Genomic DNA, 24,874 nt, shown 5'->3' with positions numbered 1-24,874 from the left:
TCCTAGATCCACAATTTATTATATAGTTTACACACTAATATATCTACTCTATGGCAGGATATATAGCAGTTTAGTACAAGACATAGCATTTTATCAATAATAATTTAATTACATTATACTTTCCTTGTTACCCATGTACATATCATACAAAATAGGTAACCATACCACAAGAGACCTGCAAAATTCGCGGATTCATTTCGTGATATGCTACAATTCAAATAATTATACCTTAGCTCTGCTTCTACCACTGGTTCACTGTTGATCTGGAGTAATGAGGGCCAATTAGGAGACCCTCGCTCAAAGAAGTGTCGAATCACAGACACTCGGTCGAGACGACTCACAAGTCAACAGCAAATGAACAGGTGGCATTTGCCCGAGTGTGTAGAGTGTAGTAGAGTCTATCCTGGAGGTCATTGAATCCGCGAATTTTGCAGGTCTCTACGTATCACTGATGATATGGTATACTGTTTCCAAAATAATAAAATCAAAAACATTTGTCAAAAAATAGATGTATCTATATTTCCACAAACACATTCACAGCTTGCAGAATTAAACAAAGTTCCTCTGAAGGTTGATACAAAACATTTCCATTAGAGAAACAGGTTAGGAAATCACACCAAAATTAAATACTGTGGACAGGAACAAAAAATACAGGCAGTGGTCAATAAATGTTTTAAGTTTTGAATGATTTGTCCAGTAGTGCAATACGTAAAAACTGGTGTAAATTAACTATATCTGGGCCATTCACCTTTATTACCAGTCATGTCTATGCTGATTACTTGATACAGATCTTACCAATTTTCTACAGGATGATTAAAGATTTTTTTAAATAGTACTCTCACATACAAGCTCAAACACATATGACATGTAATACCTATTCAGTAGTTCCATAAAAGTTGTTTGTTTACCCACTATTCTGATTAGTCTATCAATTTCCTATGCTGCAAGTTAAAATTGTTAACATATTTTCAAAAAACAATGTAAAACAGCCAATAATGTTGTTCAAATTATGATTCTAACTAGTGATATTTATATGAAACTGATATTGTTAATGTACTAAATCATTAAAAATTATTTCTTAAGCATATTCAGAGATGCATAAAGCTATGAGAAAAATTCATTAAGTAGGTCACAAATTGATAGGACTTATCTTAAAGTATTTTCCAAGAACATTAATATATGGCAGAATCATACAGCTTTATGATATTCATTTATTTATTAAATAGCATTTGCAAGCATGCATCATTTAGTTTAAAAATGACAACTTTATTCTATAATTGTACGATAGAACAGCAGCATGTCCTAATATGGCTGAGACAGCGAACCAAAAAATTTGTATGCAGCTGATATTAGGGAACTGACAAAATAATGGGATGAGTGCATAAATATTGGTGGAGTTTGTCGACAAAAAAAAATAAGTTTTCAAGCGATTAACACAGTAGGTTACCTTTTAAAATATTTTTTTGTGACTTTCTTAATGACTTTCCTTCATTTATTAACCAATAGATATACTTTAGTCACATGACAGCATATGTAATTTATTGCATACATCAAAATATTTTTAAGTACCCTGAATAAACAACACAATTAATGTAAACAGAATACTGAAATCAACCAGACATTTTAAATACAGAATAAAAACCAAGACCAACTGTCTAATATTTAAGGTTTAATAAACTATTACAATGAACATTCAATTTAAGATTTGAAGTACCAATCTTAATAAAAAGGATGAGTTTTACTGAGTAACAAACTCACCGGTTCATAATTAAAAATTGCTTTTGGAAAAATAAGTGATAGTGATTGATTTTCTTATTTAAAATCAAAACCAAATATTTTCAAGATATACATGATACTAATGCTTATAGTGAGAGCCTGTACTTAACAACAGGTTTTTTGTTTTGTTTTACATAACCACATTTTTGAAAAACGAAAATTTAAGTGCCACTTAGTAAGTTAAATAAGTGACCACTAACTGAAATAGTTTTTAATATTGGTGTTGTGCTGCCAATATAAAATTTCTGTAATCAGTACAATATAATATCTGATGATTATAATCAGCACCTACCCAGCTCTTGTAATAAAAAACATTAACTTCATTAAAACTATTAATATATTGATGAAGAAAAAAAAATTGGAAGACAGTTTACTGGCAAAACCTTGAAAATTAACAACAAGCTAATGGCATACAAGCTATAGGTCAGAGAATTATTGTATTTTCAAACGTATAAAACAATAATTTTATGCAAGACTGAAAAGACATGATGGTACAAATGTCACTGCGTCAATAAGTCCGCCCAACCGGCGGTACTTATGCTGCTGTTACAAAAAAGAGGTAGGGGAATAGCTATTTTAGAAAATTTGTACAAGCTCCACCATGAGTTGGTGTTCTGTATCTGTCATGCTTGACTTTATGTTACAGTCAGTTTTTTTCCCCCTGCTGAATTTAAAAGCTCTGCAGTTAAAACAGATGTCCCTAATTTGTTTATAAACTGCTGGTTAGTAATTTCATGCAACCACCCTTCCCCCAGCCTTGTGCTAGGGTGCAATGAGGAAATACAAACATCTCACCCCCTCCATCCTCCTTTCTCATCCATCACAACTGTCAAGTTAATTTTTATCAAGAGAGAACAATACGCTTCTCACACACCTTCTCTACACTTGCATAGGTAATTCCTCATAAAACACCATCTAATTTATTTAGGATGGTATGTGGACAAGCAAGGTTCATTTCTTAAAAGGTGACCTTGTCCAATATGCCATGATGCCTTGTACGCTGGGAACTACAGCAATTAAACAACAATTTCTGGCACAAGTCTATATTCTAAGTAGTCTATGGAAGATCTTATCTATCAATCACACCACCAGTTGGGATAAATCCAAATTCAACTTTGTAAAGAAATATAGTTAGAATGAAGTCTTAAACCCTGCACGTTCAGAAATATGGCCATGCCGTATTAGTAGAGGCAAGATTTTATGGTTTTATTTTCAAGCCAATTTCATTTTTAAAAACAGGATATTTCGGTGCTATTGGTATGTATTATCTTTTATGAAATCTGTTCATTAAAACAAATATGACAATTAAATGTACCATGATACAAATTTTTCCAAAACAGTCATTTTGACACTTGTAACAATATTTTTTCACTGACAGACATTTATAACAGCAGAAAGCAACAAGTCTCATACATTACCTACAAGATGACATACCACAAATTTGGATGAATATATACTTTTTAAACAGTTTTCCCATCTGAACTTACGTGATGGCATCAATATAATTTTGATTGTATCATAATTTTGTTCTTGTCATAATTTTGTGATGTTTGTATTAACTTTTCTTTAATTCAAATAGTTGTTTCCCCAAGAGACAAAATCAACTTTGTATTAGATAATAATCATACTTTGTACTAAACAAACTTCTTAGCATTTTAGCTCGTATGTAATTTTTTTGGGATTGTGTAAAAACTTTGTGTTAATAGGTTTTTTTACAAATGAGATTTAGCTGTAGTCCTTTTGGTAACAGCCCTGATCTATGTTTATGGTGCCGAAGGTGAAAATCATGCGATGTGATGGCCTACTTGATTGTGTAACTCAAGCTCATTTTATTTTTTAAGCCTCTACTACAGTGTTGGCAGCCAACCAAAAGTTTACTGAAAGAGTTACCAGTTTGTTAAGAGACACTGTCTGTTTAAAATAATTTTTTACAAAATTCAGTCAAACTCAATGTGTTTTGAGCCACTAAATTTTTTGTGGAGTCACAAATCGCTAGAGGCTACCTCATGCAGCATTATATCCTAGCGTGCGATCACAGATTGGTTCCATACCGTTAGCAGACCCTCACTTTGAGAAACCTGGTCCCATTGACATTCTGCTAGCACAAATTTTCTTCTGTGGATCATTGGGTAAACTGTAATATTGGAGTCAAAACTCTGAAGTTTAGATGGTTCCAACTTGGAGAACGTGCTAACTTTAGACCTGCTGATGCTAACCAAAGTTTATTTTCCATGTTTATTGGCAAACAAGACTTTTTTAAATACGTTCTAAAATTTTTTGGGAAACTGAAGAGCCTACCCATGCTGTTACGAAAACAGCCAGATGCAGCTTAATGTGTAGAACATTTCTTTTGGCCATTAACTAGCACCATGAATCAGGGAGGTGTGTCTTCATCTGCTCTTTTTTGTAAGCCGGTTCAATTACATCAACTGGTTTCCCTGCAACAGCTGGTTTCACTACAAACTCAGGCCCAATTAACTAGGGACAAGATTATATGGCGAGCTGCGTTAAAACCAAAATAACTCCGAAAAGCATGTCAAAAAAACCACATAACACCAAAATGCGAGGTATACACCATATAGCACTGAAATGCTAGTTATGTATCATGGAATTAAGTAGTATTAAACCAAAACTTAATTCAAATCATAAAAAAGTATTCTTTTAATGTTTGAAATTCAAGGAATGTCTTTTCCCCCAACAAAAAATTGTACCAAAGGACATGGATCAAAAAAAATTAATTGAATTTTTTTATTGTAAATCTCTCATTGAATCACATAGAAACGACCAAATGTTCGCTAATTTATTTTTAATGTTCTGAATGTATCTGTTTTAGACCAATTTAATACAGATTAATTCATCGTAAAAATGCAGCATGTAATTTTGACCACTATTTTGGTGGAATAGGTATTAAAAACATCTTTTATACAAATAAAAACAATAACACCGAAACATTCTCTTTTAGAAACAAAATAAAACCATAAAATCTTGTTTCTACTCATAAAATCTGCTGACTTGGCTTCATATGCCACTTTTTCCGTAACAGTTAATCTCACATAAGCAGGTTATCCTGCAATGACTTTGTCTTCTCTCATCAGAATCACCTTATTGAGTCCTATGCTACAGTGCGGATTGACACATATGCTTCCATTATGAAGCTGCTGTTCTGAAGATGGTGTCTCTATGAGTGTACCTAGGCTGTGGTGACGTAGTTCTGGTTATTCAGTTCATGTAGTGAACATAGCTTAATTCAACTACACTTAAATACTTGTGAGTCTATCAACGTTTTAATTTTGATTTAGGCAGTTTCCTTGGGAAGCAACATTTGTAGATATATGAATACATATGATAATATTAATACTAGTATTACTCATAATCTTTTTGAATGATTAAAAACTGCAAATTAAAATTCACAGAAATATTAAAACTACTACTAAAATCCAGCTTGGCATGGAGATATCACCATTAACCAAAAATAGGAATGCGCTTACAACCACTACCAATAACCATTACATCTACATAAATACAGTCTTAACATTACACATTTTAGTTAGAATTTTTGATCTTCCAGTTTTAAAGCTATACAAAAATAACAACAAAATAAACACCATAACATAAATTCAATAAAAATAATTATATTACACTGCAAATTTTTAAAATGTTTACTTTTTAATAAACATTCAACAACAAATTTAAAATAACGAATATGTAGTATCTAATACCCAGACTAACAAATAAAAAATCATTTAGTTGTTACATACACAAGTTAATTATGACAATGCCAATATATTTATATTAATTTTTTTGTCTTTTTTCAATGCAGAAAACAATGAATCCAGTCTCACAATAAAATGTTGTTAGAAATACAGTAGAACCTCAATTTTACGATAATTTAAATCACTCTTATATATTGCTGCCTGAAACAAACCCTTTGTTTATAATATTATAATGTAATGCAATAATGTAGCATTCCCTGAACTGCACTTTTCCTCTACCTCTTTTGGTATTTGTTTTAATTTGGTGCTAAGAAAATCACCCTTTTCAGTGCTGACAGGGAAGACATTTAATTTTCACAATGCTTAGCAATTTATAGCATATTAAATACTAAACATTTAACTTTAAGCTACAGTATCCTGAAACAGTAGTTTTACTTTAGACTAAACTTTCATACTGTAGTACTGCAGTTATACTTATTTTTAATGTAGCCATGTTTTGTTATTGTGTGAAGATATAAGACCTGTGCAACGCTTCGACTAAGCGAATCAATCGAAGCTGTTTTTTTAATATTCTATTTGATTTTGCCAGAATATCTGCTATTCGTTTTATTTGAAGCTCCAGTTGTGATGCAAAGCTTAGCTTTATGTCTAATGTGAATCTTCGCATTTGTTGCAATGCTTTGAAACATTGGAAACCTAAGATTCGCTCATGAAAACATTAAGGTTTTTTTTTTATGTTATATACATTTTGATTCAATAGTGTTGGCTACTTAAAAAAAAAATCAAAGGTGGCACTCCGTTTGCTTTAATGAATGCGCAGTATAAATATTATGCATGGTTATTTTATAATTTTTACTGAATACCGTTATAAATAGGGCCCAACTGGTTAGTCACCTAATCAGTTCAAACAATAAAAAAAAATTCTTTTACTTCATTCCTGCATTATATAAAACAAATGTTATACAGCTTCGAAGATTCACAATTTGATTCGACTTTACGAATAATTAAAACATTTGATTTGATATTCGCTTCGCATAAAAAAAAATATTTGCACAGACCTAAAAGATTTACAGAGGTTAACTTTTTAAATATAAGTCTTAAGCCTTTAAGTATGGCAAAAACAGAGAAAATTTTATTAAGTAATGAAACATATTGACATAGATATATGTAACTATAAATATCATAAACAAAAAATCCATTCTTAACTTTTTTCATTTTCTGTTTAGGATCAAATTCCAGAGTAATTTGTTAGATTTCAAAAAAAGTGACTTAATAAAAACGGAAAGAAAGTTCAAAAAGGTACAGTATGTATTGTGTTTGTGAGATGATACGTAAATAAACAAACTTACATTACTTTCCTTCACTTTCGCATTTCCCTTATTTAAAACAATTCTTTTCAGTTCCTTGAAAAATGTAAAATACAGGTTCTAAGGTAATTTTTTTTAACATTTTAAAGCATGTAGATTTTGAAAATAAAACCAATAACACATAGAAATTATGAATTGTTGAGTATTTAGTAAAATAATAAAAAATATTTTATCCTATACTGTTTACGGACATAAAACAACAGGTACAAGTGAAATTTCAGTTTGTTCTTGCAACGGTGCAGCACAGCAAAAATTATGCCCCCGTATTTTGATTTGTTCTTAGTGCTCTCTAGATACAACAGCCCCCAGCACTGAACTGGGGACAAACTCACATTATGATAAGAAGTAAGTAGAATACGATATAAAAACTGGTAGGAGTGACAACAGTGTGTAGCCACTGTGCAAAGTGGCTGGCCAGGACGATTGCCGATAAAACTCTTCCCTGCTCGCCGAAGAGTTTACCTGCACGGAACTGCATGGGCATGGTGGTCACATGCACTCTTTGACCGACTGGTCCTGAAACCACAACAAAGATACTAGCAATTAAAACTGAAAAAAGATGAAACATTACTATTGTATATTAATTAAACTATCTTAACCCTTTCCAATTAATTTACACACAAATTTGAACTTTTTTTTTTCCATGTTTCTTACAAATATTAAGGTTGCATTTTCCAAAAATTTTCAAGGACTATTAAAGAGTTCAAAAGTAAACTTTCAAGGACAAAAATTATCTTATCATCATTCATGTAAATGTTATATTATACAGCCTTGTAAATAAAATTAATCATTTAGAAATATGTATGTTTCATAATACTGCTACTTTATATTGTGTCTTTTTTTTTGTCTTTTGTCATCTATGTGCTATAACAGATATGTTGAAACATTAAATCTATGTAAATTAATCCTCAGCTCATTGTATTTTTGTGACAGATTGCGTACAAAAATCAATTCATTATAAAAAAAACAGATCTCAACATATTAAAACAAAAAAATCATTAAGTTCTGCAGTTTTGACAAAATTTAATTCATAACATTTTACAGTTACAAGGCTATTAACACATTTTTCATGAGCTCACAATATCAAGGCCAGAACTCATTATTCAGTTCGCATTCAGGCACACAAAAATACATAAAAGGACTATACACATCTGTTTCCTTATATAAGTGCTATAGACAATTTACGGATTTCAGAGTTCTTCATAAAGTAACAACATTCTGAGCATAAAAATTGCAATCATGTGTGAATAAATTAATTTTTTTTTAATTATAGAGTGTAATAACAGACAATTTCAATTTTTTTTGTTTTATATTTTTTACTACACAAAAACCATAAATATACATATAAAAAAACACACACATTTCAGTGGCATCAGCATTAGGACCACAATACCTTTACACTCAGATTCTGCTGTCAAAATGAGAAATTTAAAGAAAACAACTAAAATATGATCATGATAAAATCATATATAGTTTTTTTTTTATTATTAGTTTTGAATAGCATATGCACAGTGACTCAGAAAGAAGATAATTCACAAACGTTTGTCCAATTGACAACTTAATGACTTTTTTTTTTTTTTACTTTCATTGTATGCTAGCTTTCTGCTGGCAATTATACCCATATGTTTGTTTGGAAATTATATTTTTCACTTAAATTAGTATTATATGAGTTCAAAATCAAGATACTGTACTAAACATTATCCACATTTGTATTTCCATTCTGTTTCTTCAGAATGATGTGAATGAACAGCTAAAATGCACAGTTTTTGCTGCAGTCCACTCAGTAACTACACTTTGAAACTAACAGAGCGGTCACCAGAGCACTCTCAATGTCACCGCTTGCATAGTGCTCATAGGGATAACATAACTGAACAATTGAAAAATAACATTCCTCAGAAAAAATATGACATTATTTCAAACTGTTGGCAGTTCACTATCTTGAATTTCTCTACTTTTCAACTAAACTTTTAAAAGTATGCTGCAGTACTAAATACCAAGCAACATATTTTTTTTGTTTAAGATATATCTTTGAAGGTCATTTCCAATGTACAATAAAATAAATTTTAAAACAATATGTTGTAAAATATTTAACACTTAATTACCTTAAATTTTGAACACACTTCTTTCAGTAAATTTTTTAAAATCGCTGGCTGTTTATCTTGGCTCTGAAACAAGCAATAAGAGAGATCAGTGTAAGGATCATTTTAAAAATCCATTACCTTAAATGAGTGAATAAAAGTAAACAAAATAAAAATACTGGCCAACAGTGACTATTAAAGGTGGCCAACACACTCAGTAGCAACTTTCCTTCAACACACATTTACACGGAATTAAAATGGAATAACCACTAAAAAAAATATTGATACGGTGATGCATCTTGGTTGCATTTACTGTCATGTTCTCGGTCAACAGGCAGTGTTTTAAAAGCACGAGAGGGACTAGTTGGGGCTGCCATAGCACTATAAGCTGCCTCTTAAGGGGTAAGTTAGGTAGGAAACATACATGAAAATATAATCAATCCAGTTATAATCTATGCCCTATGGCTAGGGCCATGCATATTTCGCGAAAAGATTCTGATACTAGATGAAAGTTAAAAAACACCGTAGCATCTTACATGTTTTGCGATTGGGTGAGTTTCTTTCAGGTACATGGGGATAGTTACAACACCAATCACAGTAATTCAGCGTTGTAGCAAACGCGTCCTGAGTGGCTCGGTCAAATACGGGAACGACTTCTCTCGCAGACGGCCGCCAATCACAAGGGAGAAACCGCTTGGGGGGTGTACCTTGTTGCAGTCTAATAGGCGTTCAGATTTTTTTGCGAAAAATGCCTGCCCCTATCTATGGCCAAAAGCTAGTAACAAGATTGTACGGTTGAATTGTGATACAACCGAAATACAACTGCACAAAAATTTAATCTTTTATCACTGTAAATCCATTGAATGTAATCTAGCATACATTTTGTACGAGAATGTATGACCTAAATGGATTGGAAAATATTATTACATTGTTTATTCTTGCATCGCTTACATTAGTAACAAGTTTTTACATTAATGATGACATGTGTCTCAAAAACACAAAAATTTGCTGATTTATTTTTATTCTTCTGAGTATTTCTGTACTATACATGTTTAATACTAATGATTTTACTAGTGCCAGTAAAAAATTAAAATATTTTGGTGAAATAAGTATTAAGAAACATTTTAATCTCATATTTTTTCAATACATCATTTTGTTTTTAACGAATAAAGACAATATATAAAAATAAAAAACAATACCACCAAAATCTCCTGTTCAAAAATAATGGAACTGTCCTAAAAGTAGGTAAAACCATTAAATCTTGTCCCTACCTATAGCTATAGCTTATAATTTGCATTCAAGTAAACTGCATTCTGCACTTTTAGAAAGAGCTTACTTAGTGTTCATTACCTTAAAGTAAAAACCAGAAAAAAAGCCAAGGACCTAAATCCTAAACAACATAAAGGTAATTAAGAGGCAATGAGGGGTAAAGAGATGAGAATGGAGTGTTGACGGAATGCGGGAGGTGAAGGAACCAGAATAACCACGAGTAGAGACCTGCAAAATTTGTGGATTCATTCGGTGATAGGCTAGAATTCAAACACATGTACCTCTTAGATAATTTTTGCCATTGGCTTACTGTTCATCTGGAAGAATCTCAACCAGTTATAGACCCTCAACCAAAAGAAGGATCGAATCACAGACAAAACCAGCTGAGACGACTTACGAGTCGGCAGCCAACGAACTTGCGTTATTTGCCCGAGTGTACAGGGGTATGTGCAGTCTATCCTGAAGGCCATCGAAACCGCAAATTTTGCAGGTCTCTTAACCACAAGAAAACCCACCGGCTCACAGCAATATGGGCAGATCTGACCACTCTCCCCCCCAGGGAGTAAGTGGACACAAGACAAACTGGTGAGCACAAAAGTGTATAAAACATAAACTGTGGTACCTAGCTGTTTCTCGACCGCACACGCACCTTGCCCAACAGAACAGTCGGGATGAAAGACACGCCCGGCCTGAGTGCGAAGGTTGAGTCGCCGTGCTGCTTCAGAAGCTTCTCTCCCTCCGGCCCCATCGCGCACGCATACACGGCCTTCCAGTCCACCTTCCAGTCCTCCGCGCACTGCAACCACTCGACACGGTGCGGCAGCCACGCACCGCCAAGGCACGGCAACAACCACCAACTGCTTGCGAGCAGGCTTCACGGGTCTTGCCAGCACATGCGCCATGCAGGTGTATGAACTCTGGGCTAGGCCTGTGCAAGAGCTCCAACCAAGCGAATCACTCGGAACTCTTTTTGAAACGATGACCCTCGTTTTGCCGGATGTGAAGCTTCGCATTCGTTGCAAAGATTTCAAACAGTGGAAGCCTAAGATTCGCTCATGAAGAAATTAAGTTTTTTTTTATTGTATATGTGTGTGCTTCAATACAGTTGGTTGCTTAAAAAAAATGAAAAGGTGACACTAAACTTTAATAATGCTCAATATTAATATTATGCACAATTATTAAATAATTTTTATTGAATGATGTTATCAATAGGCACCATTTGGTTAATTACTTAATCAGTTCAAACATTACAAAAGTTAAATGATTTTTTTTTTAATCCTGTACTTTATAATAAGTGTAATACAGCTTCCAAAAGAAAAATAATTGGAAAAGCAATTCAACTTTGCAAATATTTTAAACATTCAATTTGATATTTGCTTTGCATAAAAAAACTAGTATGTATTCTCGCAGAGGCCGACTTTGGGTACATACGTTCAACATGAAGAGGAGGCAGAAATATTGATGAACATTGGTCAGGAAATGCTTCTGTTTATTGCTAATCTCACGGGGCATAAAGCCCTCGCTGTGGGGCCCCACTTGCACTTGCAAAATCACAACTGTGACACAGGAATAATAAAACAAAATTTGACTCTCACCACCCCCCCCCCCCCCCCCCCCGGAATCCTACAGATATTCACCCCTGGCTAGTCCTCTTTGTGTACAAGGAGATATACTGAATCTTTGTTACGTGGAATGTCAAATATACAAGACACACAACTAACTGTATGTATGACATGTTGTACATAGAGCAATCTAACCGCCATCATCAGACACAACTGGTTAAGGCTTTACACTTCTCACCAGCTTGTAAAGTTGGCTCACTTATTGTTCCTTCATAAGTCACACACGACAAATGACACATGAGTGTCATCTCTTTTAGTATAGCACTAGGGTAAAAATTGGCTGAAACCTAGCTTAAACATTATGTTTGATTGGTGGCCAGTTTTCTAAACTATTGTATTTTGTATAATATAATAAAGTCTATAACGCTATCTTAGCCTAGTTTATAAAGTTTATTTTGTATGCAAAAAAAATAATAATGTATAAATTTTTTTCCCCCATTGGTCACAGTAAATAAATAGTTTGGCTGTATTTGTTTGCCAAATTATAGTGCAATTTCACGAAAGGTGCTGACAGTTATAAATAACACACCATATGAAAATACATAGCCATCAAAAATACTAATTAGAAACTAAGTCTAATAAAATGTAAGGATCCTAAATGATTGAAATTGAGGTTTCAAATACTGAAATAAACTACAAAGCTAACGTGGAGAAGCAAAAACAGAAAAACCAATGACATGATATAACGAATAATTCAATATATAACATTAAGATTGAGATGATCTAACCCACAAACTTCAGTTGAAGGATCATCACAACAAAATAAGTTCAAAATATTTATACGACTTGTGGTCTAAAAGGCTTCCCACGGCTGGGGCTGAACAACATTTTTTATTGAAAATAATAGAGAACGTATTTAAAATGGAACACTGAACATCTTGATTACCTATGTTTAATAACTGAACTAAGTTCTACAACCACCACAAATTTTGTCACTGTTGCAAAATTATTTCATTGAAATAATTTTGGGTACCACCTTCTTTCTACATATTTTTGTGATTTGTTACCACCCCTATTTATTTCAATGAAATCAATTTACGACAGGGACAAAATATCAGGTGGCCGTACAACTTCATTCGATTAAACACAATCCAGATGCATAGTGTTCCATTTTATATCCTTTATTATTTACAATAAAAAAAATGTTATCCAGCTCCAACTTCACAGTCTTGGGAAACACTTTACACCATAAGTGATATAAATGTTTTCAACTTATTTTGTCGTATGAACCATCAACCAAACTTTGTCAGTCAAATTCAGACTCACTGGTACACTTGCCCTTGAAGTAATGCTCTAATTCGTTCCAGGAAAATAGAGCGCTAATTAAAACAGCATTGATAAAATACATTTTTCCCATAGGCGTGCATGTTACTCAAAATAATTGATTTTCCAGCCATCGAATTCCGTTTTATTACTGTGCCATATTTGATATTTATTCCGTTTAAATCTATTTATATTATTGTTAACACATCTAAATACATTTCAATTACAAATATTAACACAATAGCATTATTAATTGCATAATTAAATTGCATTTTGATGATAAAAACCAAAAATACAATATAAAAATAACTATATAATATAACTATATAATATAAAAATACTAACTTTACATTTCCTTACTAAGCAGGCATAAAACACAGCATTTTGAGTTACAAAATAATCTTATTATTAATATATAATCTCTGTTTCAATCTTTAATAGATTAGATAAGGATAAAAAGTGAATAGCTGTTACGGAAAGGGTAAACTATCTTTTTTGATTATATGTAGTCATATTAAGTGCTGTCATTTTTAATTCATTGCATTGAGCTTGTTACACAAGTGCAAATTAAAGTGGAAATTAAAATTTTATGTGGACATAAAAAAGTGCTTCTTTGAATTTATGACTGCACTACTTCAAATCATAACTAATTAACTGGCATCGTTACTTCAACACCGCACTAATCGAACAGTGTTATTTCAAGGGGCGGGTATATATTACTTTCATTTCCCAAACAAGAATTATTATCACCAGAAACAACTTTGAATGGGTTTACTGGAAAAAGCAAAATCAATCAGGAACCGCATAGAGTAAAAATAAACTTTCACTGACATTCAAAGGGAAGCTGCACCTCCAAACCAGTATATATGGATGCAATGTGATCGACCAAGCTGGCAGCTCGGACGTACTGACCTTCTGGCCGACCTCCGAGGGGTTCAGGTTGTCGTCGATCATGCAGCCGATGTACCTGAGCAGGGTCTCTGTGTCGCGCACCGTCGCGATGGCGCACGCGTGTATCTTGTTCGCCTCGCACTCTATGGGGCCGTGCTGGCACGTGAATGTGTAGCCTGTCCCCACGGAGTTTGTCTGGAGATTGCACGACAAACCACAGTGCTCACGAAGAGTCCCCACAGAGTTAGTCTGGAGATTACATGACAAACCACAATGCTCACGAAGACCACTTCTGGGACCAAAGACACAGCACTACAAAAAGCTATAAATATTTTAGGTCGTGCCCCTGTAGAATAACAAAGAAACATCTATTAACACTATTTTTTTTTATCTCTTTCAAATTTTTATTATATGCAATCGAAACCTACAAAAGTCAAAATTTTTATTATATGAATCCAAGCCTACAAAAGTCAAACAAATTGACTTGAAACATTAGAGAGTCAAATGGACATGCTTTTCTTTGAATTATTTTGAAATTCATGCAACAAAATAAAATCTACTGTAATCTCAAAAAAAATTACGGTATTCAAACTTCTAATATTAAAAGTATTTTTATTTTTTTTATTTATTTATTTATTTGTTACATGCCACACCAACAGCACAAGGCTCCAACGGTGGGCACAACATGTAAGACATGTAAAAAAAACAAATACAGTAACAGAACAGAACAATAAATTATAAGAACAACAAAAAGTAGGACAAACAAAGACAAGACAACATAACATACAAATATCCATATGAGTGCTTAACTTCTGAAAAGTACTTAAAATAACAAAAATGTTTCATGAGAGTAATAAATGTATAAATACAGAACATATAATATTATGTGGAAAAATACAGTTGGTATCCTTAGATTAATACATCTGGTATTAAATAATTTAGGTAATAACATTAGAGCATAAAGATAATTAATCTTTGGATGCCGAAATAATAATTTTTTTAACAAGTTTTTTCTCTCTGGTAGGTTGTAAGTGATTAACATACATATTAAAATTGTTAACAAGTCTATATATAATATCATTTGTATTTAAAAGTGTGCACAAAAAAGGTGGGTTACGGCTATTAAAAGAAGGAATTTTAATGCCAGTAACATCAAATATATGAGGACATATAAGATTACCATAATAACAATGGAAGACAAAAATGGCATCTAAGATCTTTCTTCTAGTTGATAATGAACCAAGGAGGGAATTTAAATCTATGTTATTGATGGTATTTAATTTTTTGTTAATATAGTCAGATACTTTAGATTGAATCCTGTCAAGCTTTTCAATATCAGTGTTATTGATGCTGCTCCATATAATAGAACCATATTCAAGTTTTGATCTTATTAGAGCTGTATAGAGGGAGAGAATAGAGTCAATATTGGAGGTGTTAAAGGTGATAAATTTAATTAGACCAAGTATTTTGTTAGATACCGAGATAATGTTTTCAATGTGAAGATGAAAAAATAGTTTTTGATCCAGTAAAATTCCTAGGTCTTTGACATGTTGAGATTTTTTAATAGGTGAGTTATCAAGTTTGTATTCATATTGCAATGGGTAGGTTTTTCTAGAGAAGGTAATGATAGCAGTTTTTTCCATGTTTAGATTGACCAAATTATTTGTGCACCAATTTGCAATTTCTGTAATATCACATTGTAGAAGATAGCTGTCATGATATGAAGAGATTTTTCTATATATCTTTAAGTCATCGGCAAAAAGAGTGCCAACTGAGTTCTTTAATCCAGATATTATATCATCAATGTAGATATTGAAAAGTAAAGGAGATAGTGTGCCACCTTGCGGGATGCCAGAAGGAGTTGGGTGGAGATCTGAACTTATATTCTGTACTGAAACATAAAAGTTTCTGTTATTTAAATAGCTTGTTAACCATGATAAATATTTATCACTTAGCCCAATTTTGGAACATTTACTTAGTAGTATTTGATGATTAACAGTGTCGAAAGCTTTAGCTAAATCAAAGTAACAAACATCTACTTGACCACGTGTGATGACTTCTGAATAAATAGGATTAAGAAAGGAGACTAAGTTTGTCATGGTTGATTTACCTGTTCTGAACCCATGCTGTGAATCAGACAATCTATTATTTACGTTAAACGCCATATTCTATGAACATCAGTAAAAAGTTTGCTTGGAAGAAGGAAAGTACACATTTGCCAAATTTGCTACTAACCATTCAAATTTTATTTTAACTAATTATTAAAATTTATTACTAAGGTGATTGTTTACAACCATATCTGATGGCAGATACGTGGAAAATATTTACAAAACCAGCATTTATTTTTAAGTAATTCTAATAATTTTTGAGAAATTTAATAGTGAAATGGGTTTAAATAAATTTAATTGTGTGTTAAAAGCACAACATTTGCCAACATTTGTAACTCTTATTAATTTACGATGTCCACATAGAGAAAAATTTTCAGGCTGCGTCTGTGAACATTGTGTGGAACAGTTTTGAGTATGGAAAGCTATCATCAACTGAGCTCTGCATCATCTCCAATTAATATTGGTAAAAACTCAGTCTACAAAATATAAAAAATAAACTGAGAAATTTCATTTATAAAAATTTTTTGAACAGACCTTAATTTTTTTCAACCTGTTTTACGGTATGACTAAGTAGTTAACGATAACTTAAATGTTAAAATTTCTATAGCTGGTATAATGAACTAAAGCTGATATTGTAATATTGTACCTTGGAAAATATTTCCTTCTAAATGCGTAGTTTTACAAAATATAGTTTTAAGGTCATTATTTACAAAACTCTAATTGTTAAAAAAAAAAGAAGGTATTTTAAGCTGAAGAAGACAGGTGACTTACGCACCTTAGCTTTCCCATATGGTATCAGCTTGATGGTGACGAGGCGGGGAACTTTCTCGAACGTAGGCAGCAGTTGCTTCAGGACGAAGCTGCGGGAGTCAGGGCACAACGCCTCGTAGAAAACGGCCACTTCCACGGGCGTGACAGGGGGCTCTGTGGGCGCCTGTATGTGCTGCTTCTTAGCCACCACCATCTCTGCCTGAGGAACACGTAGCATTTGGTACGAGGCATCATTTCAAGTACTACCTATATACTTTTGGGACTACTATTCTAGAATGCGATACCGTACCATGTTTCATTACGTCACCAACGTGGCATTGCTTACATCATTACCACCCCTATACTTTCTTTCGAGGCAAGTGGACTGGAAGATGGATGTTTTTTGGCATTGAAAATTGTATTCCCTATTTTAGCTTAGGCTATGTTTTTTTTCTCATAATTCTTGTTTTCAGTATTGTTAACTAGAATATAAACTACATTCTACATTTCTTTACAAAAACATATTTCATTGAAATTGAGGTTTTTTTTACCAAATAAATACTGGTAGGGCCTATCACCATTTTGTTCATATATTTCACATTTTTAACATAATTAAATACTGGTATTGTGAAAGAGCGTACACCGGGTAGGAATATTCAAAACTTCACAATGCCAAGAATAAAATTTTTCTACATTTTTCACAAATTTTAACAATTTAAATACCGGTATTACCAAATAGAGGGTAATATTCTCAAGTCATGGGTTTTCCATAAATTAATAATAAAATTCTGAAAATGGTGTTTTTCATAACTACAGACATTCCTTGTTTTACTCTGTAAACAGCATTTCTTAGTTCCTACTGGTTTCAGAGAAGTTACAGTTTGTAGGTCACATTAGATAGCCTATATACAGTGAAGTGGCAGTCTCCATGTTGTGCTTTTACTACGTTGCCAATCCTGTGGTTTACCACATGTAAGAAAATGTATACTTTGGATTTGGATATTGTAACGCAATGAAATAAAAATAATAACTTTAAAAAAAAAAATGTGATTTCCTACTGTGCATCAAAACCGAAGCGGCAACCCTTGTCAGGGTTTTTATTTAGCGGTATGGAGGCACGAAGCACAGACTTGTTTTGTGCGATAGCACATAACCTGCCATATAAAAAGAATTGTCATTACGTGTATCAAACGTAATAATTCATTTTTGTAAATCAGGTTACATGCTATAGCATGTAAAAAGTCGGCGCTTCATGCCTACATACTCCAAAAAAAAATCAGTCAAGGGTTGACGCTTGGATTTGGATGCACAGTTGGGAATCACTTTTTTTTTTTTAGTTATTATTTACGTTCCATTGAGTTACAATATCCAAATCCAAAGTATACACGTTCTTCAGTAGTTCTTGCATATGGAAAACCACAGGATTGGCAAAGCAACGAAAGCACAACATGGCGACGGCCACTTCACCACATAGGCTATCTAATGTGACCTACCAACTGTAACTTCTCAGAAACCAGTTGGAATAAAAAAACACTGTTGACAGGGTAAAACAAGGAATGCCTGTAGTTCTGAAGAACACCATTATCAGAATTTTATTAATTTACGGAAAAGCCGCGAAGTAATAAAATTACCACTAAATTATTTTCTCTCATTCATCTACTCCTATGACATGATTCACCCCTTACTTTTTTCCCTTATTAAGCTTCCTCAAAAGCCGGTATCGCATTTTAGAATTTACCAATACTTTCTAAAACAAAATACTACCGTTACTAACCTCATCAGTGGGTACTTGAGAACCTGGAAGCATTCTCAACAGTAGCCATAACAGAGATAAAGCTAACACAATGAAAACAATTTTATACCGTATCGAATACATGGACGGTAACATATTTAGTACAATTTTGTACTTAAAACAACTTGAAAGTTAACTATAATAATAATCTAATAAAGAGGTATCACAAGTAAGGTCTGCTCACGTGTACTAAACCCATATATTTATCGAGAAATTGTAAAACAATTTCCATCGTGGATAAACATGAAATATATGCTTAAGTGGGCTTAACTTGTGTTTTATGTACCCGCTTAAATTAACAAACGTGAATACGAAACGCGTATGCCTAACATATGGGAGGAAAAAATATCACTTATAACCCCATAAAACAATAACAACACTTAAGTTAGAGTTTGTAAACAAGACAAAGATACATATGTTTTTAAACTGTGAAGAATGTGTATCAGCAAACCATATTATTTTATTTTTCCATAGACATTTAACATTTTAATTATATTTTTATCATAGAAAATCAAATAACCAGAGTCTAAACATTCTTTTAAATTTTATATTTATTTAATTATTTATATTACAATACACGTTAGAGAACACAGAAATTAGTACGTTAATTTTATATAACTATAATAAAAATATATATTTTTATAGTTTTTCTAGTCAGAATTTTTTTTCTCTTTATTTAGTGTGTGTATGATACATGTAAGTATGATTGTTGTTGATTAATGTTTGGCAGAAAATATAACATTTGTATGTATTTTAAGACGTTTTAAAGGAATGTGTACATACGTGTTAGAAATAATTATCTTTCATTTAGTCAGTAGCCAAGGGCATATATAGATCAAAATCCATCCTCTTTAAGAGCGCGGGAGGGTTCGTAATGCTATACAAAAATAAACAATAACAAATTACAGGACATCGTTAATTTAAAAAAAAAAGAAAATGGTTTGTGAGTCTTAGTTAAAAATTTTCTAACTTTAACGACTTGCTATTGGTCTTGTTTTTGCACTACAGTATGATGTCGTACCGACCATGGCCGTTAAGCCCGTGCTCCGCACCGCCAGTACCGTATCTCGTTTTCGGAGTGCACCCTAGCCCAGCCGGAAAGAGTCAAGCGAGCGCCCCGGGCGTGACCTCAATTAACTGAATTAAACATCAAGACATGAATACCCCGGGGACTAAACTACAGAAAACCATTCCCAAACGAGGCATTAAGACAAAGTTAATTAATCACAAGCAGTGAGCAAGTGCGTCGTAGAGAAAGCAAACCTAGTTACTAGCCAGAGCGGCTACTGGCCTTGATTAATTGGCCTGTGATAGTGGTCTAGCCAAACTAAGGGAATTCAAACCCAAACAGTGCACATTTAGACAATTTATTGTTAAATTTACAGTCGCCAACTTGGTGCCCCTTTTTAAATTAGGAAATCAATTAAAACAACTGTTAAGCCTTAGGCAACTATTTACCAGGTGCAAAGTTTTAATCAAGCACCTGGAGTACCTATGTTTTTTACTCATCATATAACAAATTAAGTTATTATAAGTTTTTGGCGCCGACTCACAAAGGAGGTGAAAGTTGCCTCCCAAGCGAAGCGGCCATCTTTCGGCAGTCTCAACCACTCCGCGCCGGGAACAGACATGTGTCCGTGGGCAGCATTCAAGTTAGTTTCACTGATTCATTTTTTTATTCTGCACGATACATTCATAACTAAATCCTTTTATTAATTCACCGCTGCCCAAGTCGATTCGGCGCGTATTTTGCGGAACCAGGCCTATCCCGACCGTCTTTGTTGTGATACCGCGCTGCGTATTGGATCACGGAACTAACGGTACTGGCCAACTCCAGTGAGAGTATTTTAATTAAGGACGCCGTGCATATGCCTGCCAGCTGCACTCACGTAAGTGTTTCTTCGAACTTAGGAGCCCGCTCATCGAGCCCCCCCTGCACCCGTTAACTTTCGGCACTGGCCATCTCCAGCGAGCATCGACCCATGTCCCGCGAGACTGCCGCGGTAATCATTTCAGTGTCGCATAGTGTTGTGTTTTTTTTTTTTTTTTTTTTTGATCGTTTTGTAACTGTAATTGTGTAACCACTAGACGCTGCCAAGTGTTGGTGGGAGTTTTTTTAGTGGGACTGAACTGCGGAGCGAACGTGTAGAGCGTACTGTGGACCCCCGTGGACCCCCGGTGAAGCTCTTAAATTAAACGTAATTCTCACATACTTGTGTTCAATCATTTCCGTAGTCTTCCGTCCTCCACACGGCCGAGCGGCCTTCGCAGCCAAGAGAAAACCATTCAGGTTAGATTTCAAGCCATGTACCTGGCGGGGCATGCGGAGGCAGAGTACCCACGACCCGACATCAACGACCTAGCAGCCCGCTAGCCTGGCACCCCTAATGACCTTTTCCCTGTGTGTGGTCATGATCTGTTGTTGCACAAGACTGTTGCGACGATCGGTTTACGTATTACATTATGAGTGGCAGTCGACAGAAGGCAACATGGGCCTCGTGACTACTGCCGAATCATTTGATGCACATATTTTCTGACACATATCACCCTGTAGTCATGAAGGGCCCACAAACATGATTGGCCTTAAAGCAATGAGAAGTGCGTGAACATGAATGGGTTTAAACACTGAATGGTGTGCAAACATAAATTACTCTAAAGCAATGTAAGGAGGTGCAAACAAATGATCCTAAAACACTAAACATTGTGTAACATATAAATGGTCAGGCGAGATGCCTCAAAAAATTACCATCATTATACGGAGTTACTGATACACCATCTGGATCGGAAATTTGAACAAACTCATTGAGGATGGCTAAGTTGTGGGCAACGATAGTCCTCGGCTCTTAATAACATAAAATATTGATATACACACATTTCACTACAATTAGTGGCCCTGTTTCAGTGAAAATTAGTAGTCTTTAGACAAAATACATATCAAGTTGAGGGTGGGACATACCTCATGTCCAGGCAAAATGACATAGCTATTATTAAAAAGGCATACCTCCATGCTAATAAATATTAAAGCGACCTGTATACATAGGCGTGCGCACGGTAGGTGCCACAGGTGCCTTGGCACCACCATTAGGGTTAACGCTATTTTGTTTTTTACAAGCAGAAATAATACATACTTACAAAAATCCGTATTATTTCCAAAAAAAATATGTTTTCCTATCGTGTCGAGTTACAGATACGTGCTCATAACACTATCAGTATCTCAATTATCAATCGAACCAACTATACACACGGAAACAAGCCAGTTGCAATTACTTGTGTTGTACACACGGGCCGCGGCTACTAAACTTCTGAAATGTAAATACTTCTCATAGTTCTTCTAGAATTACATAGAATGCGCGCTCGGTGTCCACTATTCACTCCACTCGGCAGGCGCACGGAATAATAGCCGCCGTCCGCCAGGGATTATTTAAAAAAAAAGAGAGAGTTTAGATAGTTAAAAGGATAGGCTTACTCGATGACTTATATGCAGTCGCCGATAAAACATTTTTGTTGTATTCCAAAAGTTAAAACTTTTGCCCACTCTTATTTGTGTAATTTTATTATTTTAATATTTTACATATTTTAGGTATGTTATAAAAACTCCCTTCATTTGTTGATTTTAAAACTTAACATTTGAGAATGTTTTATCTAGCATTTATTTGGCGTCTTCAGAAAACATATAAGTATAGTTTTTCAAAGCCACGAGCATTAATTCCTGGAAACAATTTGTGCAATTTACTTTATGGCTCAACAAAGCTTAAAACTGTAAATAGTTTAGTAGTTTTTCTGGTGATTATAACGTTCAAAGCCATAATTTGTCATAAAAAATGTTAAAATTTTTACATCTGTGTATTTAATGTTTTTGTTCGGAAAAACCTTAAATAGCACCATTTTGCGCTTTCAAATCAAAAATTTTTCCGGGAGGACCCCCGGCCCCCCGCTTTAGGCTCGGGATCCGTGAATGACAGGGCTGTTGTGTAATCTGGCACCACCAATACTGAAGTCCTGCGCACGCCTATGCCTGTATATGAAATTAGCAGAGCGTAGGTAGTCATGGAACTGAAGGAATCGATTATTATAATAACTTACACTATTGATGAGGCTTAATATCTAAAACAATGGTGTTGACCCTGAAGCAAGATGAGCGCCCACCCCCGAAAGAAGCTGGCTTTAAATTGCCTTCCCTGAGCGAGAATACCCCCTTCATGGGTGGTCCTGGTGGGAGACGTGTATATAACTGGGGTTAGGTCGAGACCATGTTGATTAAATTATTGTTAATGGTTTACAGTATGGTAAATTGTACTTAAATGCTGACTACCAATTTGTTTCTTCAAACTATTAGGAAAAAAGTTACAAAGTACACATAACCTTCTTATCGATTACCACACGATATGCGCTGCACTGCACTGCAATGGGTGGATTCTATCACTCGCATGTTGCACACACCCTGTTGGCATGACGATGAGGCATAATGGCTTGTGTTGCAGGTGCCGTTAATAGCTAAGGACCAGTTCTATGTATAAAATTGACGACACTTGTCGGTGCTCCTTCGATCCACACAGGCCGCTATGTCACATCGCGGCCTCGACAAAACATGTACGTCTATGCATGCAACCAGAACCTAACACGATCTCTGTGCAGTGCAAACCAATGCAACCCAGTGCAGCGCTACCAACAGCCAGCACGACTAGCATATCGATTGTCGCCCGAGTGGCCATCGACCAGAGTTTTTCCTTTTGTGTAAACGATGTTATATTAAAAAGTAAGTAATTATAAAGCAATATTTTTGCAGCAACATGCTAACATCTTTGCCTGAAATACTATTCTGTTCACTGCATGTTTGCACGGGAAGTCGATTCAAGATGGCATGCAGCGACTAGAATCTCGGCCAGTTCGACATCAACCTTCACCGGAGAAAGGCGGGTTTCACATCACCGAACCACAATCTTTATTTCTCACTGACCATGTTTCCGGCAATAGAGTATGATTTTCAATCCTCTTTCATCGACTCCGTGGCTGTAGTTGTAGGATAGCTTTGAGGATAAGCTATAAAAATGGAAAGTTGAGGATGGTACAGAGTCAGCAGTTAAGAGCTAGGTAATATTCTGTAACTTGTCAAGAGATGAGGGACAATTTCTTTGGAAGGGAAGAATTTCATTGGAAGGAAACCAAATACCTAGATTACAGGATAAGCACAAAAGTTTGTCAGAATGTTGAGACAGTAAGGTAAGTGGAGAAATCACACCATTGCAGGTTAGGATATCTGCTAGATTGTGAGACAGACACCATGAGATAATGGGTTTTTAACCATATTTAGTAAGGTCTGCCATCATGATCCTAAAGATGATTAGGAAGCCATGCAAAGTGTTGCTCTGTGAACTGTAAACTTGCAGTGGATGAGAAAGTAGCAAATACTGAGCAAAAAAATTTATTAGATTGTGGACAGCCCTGAAGGGTAAAAAATTGTTTGGTAGTTTTTCCTAAAATTAAAACAATGTTCGTATGGAAGTATTATGAATTTTAAGCCCACAAAGATCTCGCCAGCAGATACTAAACCACTCACAGTACACAGCTAAAAATTAACTCAGTATAACCAGTGACGGTGATCCATGAGTGTATAAAGCAGTTGGGTTTTTCCAAATCCCATGGATAGATTTGGTTAAAGTTATCTTTAGTGGTTAAGAAGAAAACCAATCGTGTTCTTTCATTGTCAGTGCAATTGGAGTGGTCTAGCACAGAGGAGCTTCCATTATACAGAACAGAGGGAAACCAAGTTTGCATGTTGGTAAAGAGTATTTATGGATTAAAACAGAATGGGCAGGACTTGCACGATACACTCGACAGAATGCCGAGAGAGGTGGGATAGAATAAAGAGGGGGATGGGGAAGAGATACATGTGTATACACAGACAGTTACAAAGATTTAGTTGTGTTCGTCTATGTACACAGTTTAGGGATATTTGGATTCAAGAAAAGAAATGCTTCAATTGTATTATCCAAGTAATAAGGTATTATCCAAGTAAAAACAATGGGGAAAATGATTACTTTTCTGGCTGTTAATATTTGTTCAGAAAATAAAAGTGCTATGTTAGGTCAAAAACATTATATTAAACAACTTTTTAGTGTCTGGTAAATGGGACAAGACAGATGCTGAACACTTTTCTGGAAAGAAAATACAAATGGTATTTTAGCAATAGCCTTAAATGGTGCTCATACAAAGAAACTCTTCAGTAAATTAAATTTTTCAAATTT

General features: G+C 34.4%; 1 protein-coding gene across 1 annotated transcript; it reads right to left on the bottom strand.

The window, feature by feature from the left end:
- Window positions 1-493: 493 nt before the first annotated feature.
- On the bottom strand, window positions 494-19,064 carry LOC134530256 (gamma-interferon-inducible lysosomal thiol reductase-like). Its single transcript, XM_063364947.1, has 6 exons — window positions 18,612-19,064; window positions 16,863-17,057; window positions 14,001-14,174; window positions 10,853-10,999; window positions 8,959-9,021; window positions 494-7,372 (listed from the first exon to the last, which is right to left on the bottom strand). The coding sequence occupies exons 1-6, from the start codon at window positions 18,723-18,725 to the stop codon at window positions 7,346-7,348; spliced, it is 720 nt and encodes a 239-aa protein (XP_063221017.1). The 5' UTR covers window positions 18,726-19,064; the 3' UTR covers window positions 494-7,345.
- Between the last annotated feature and the right edge of the window lie 5,810 nt (window positions 19,065-24,874).

Source organism: Bacillus rossius, chromosome 3 (genome assembly GCF_032445375.1).
Source record: "Bacillus rossius redtenbacheri isolate Brsri chromosome 3, Brsri_v3, whole genome shotgun sequence".
In the NCBI taxonomy this organism is placed as follows: domain Eukaryota; kingdom Metazoa; phylum Arthropoda; class Insecta; order Phasmatodea; family Bacillidae; genus Bacillus; species Bacillus rossius.
The sequence above is the reverse complement of the archived record's forward strand: the minus strand, read 5'-3'. Positions and strand labels throughout refer to the sequence as shown.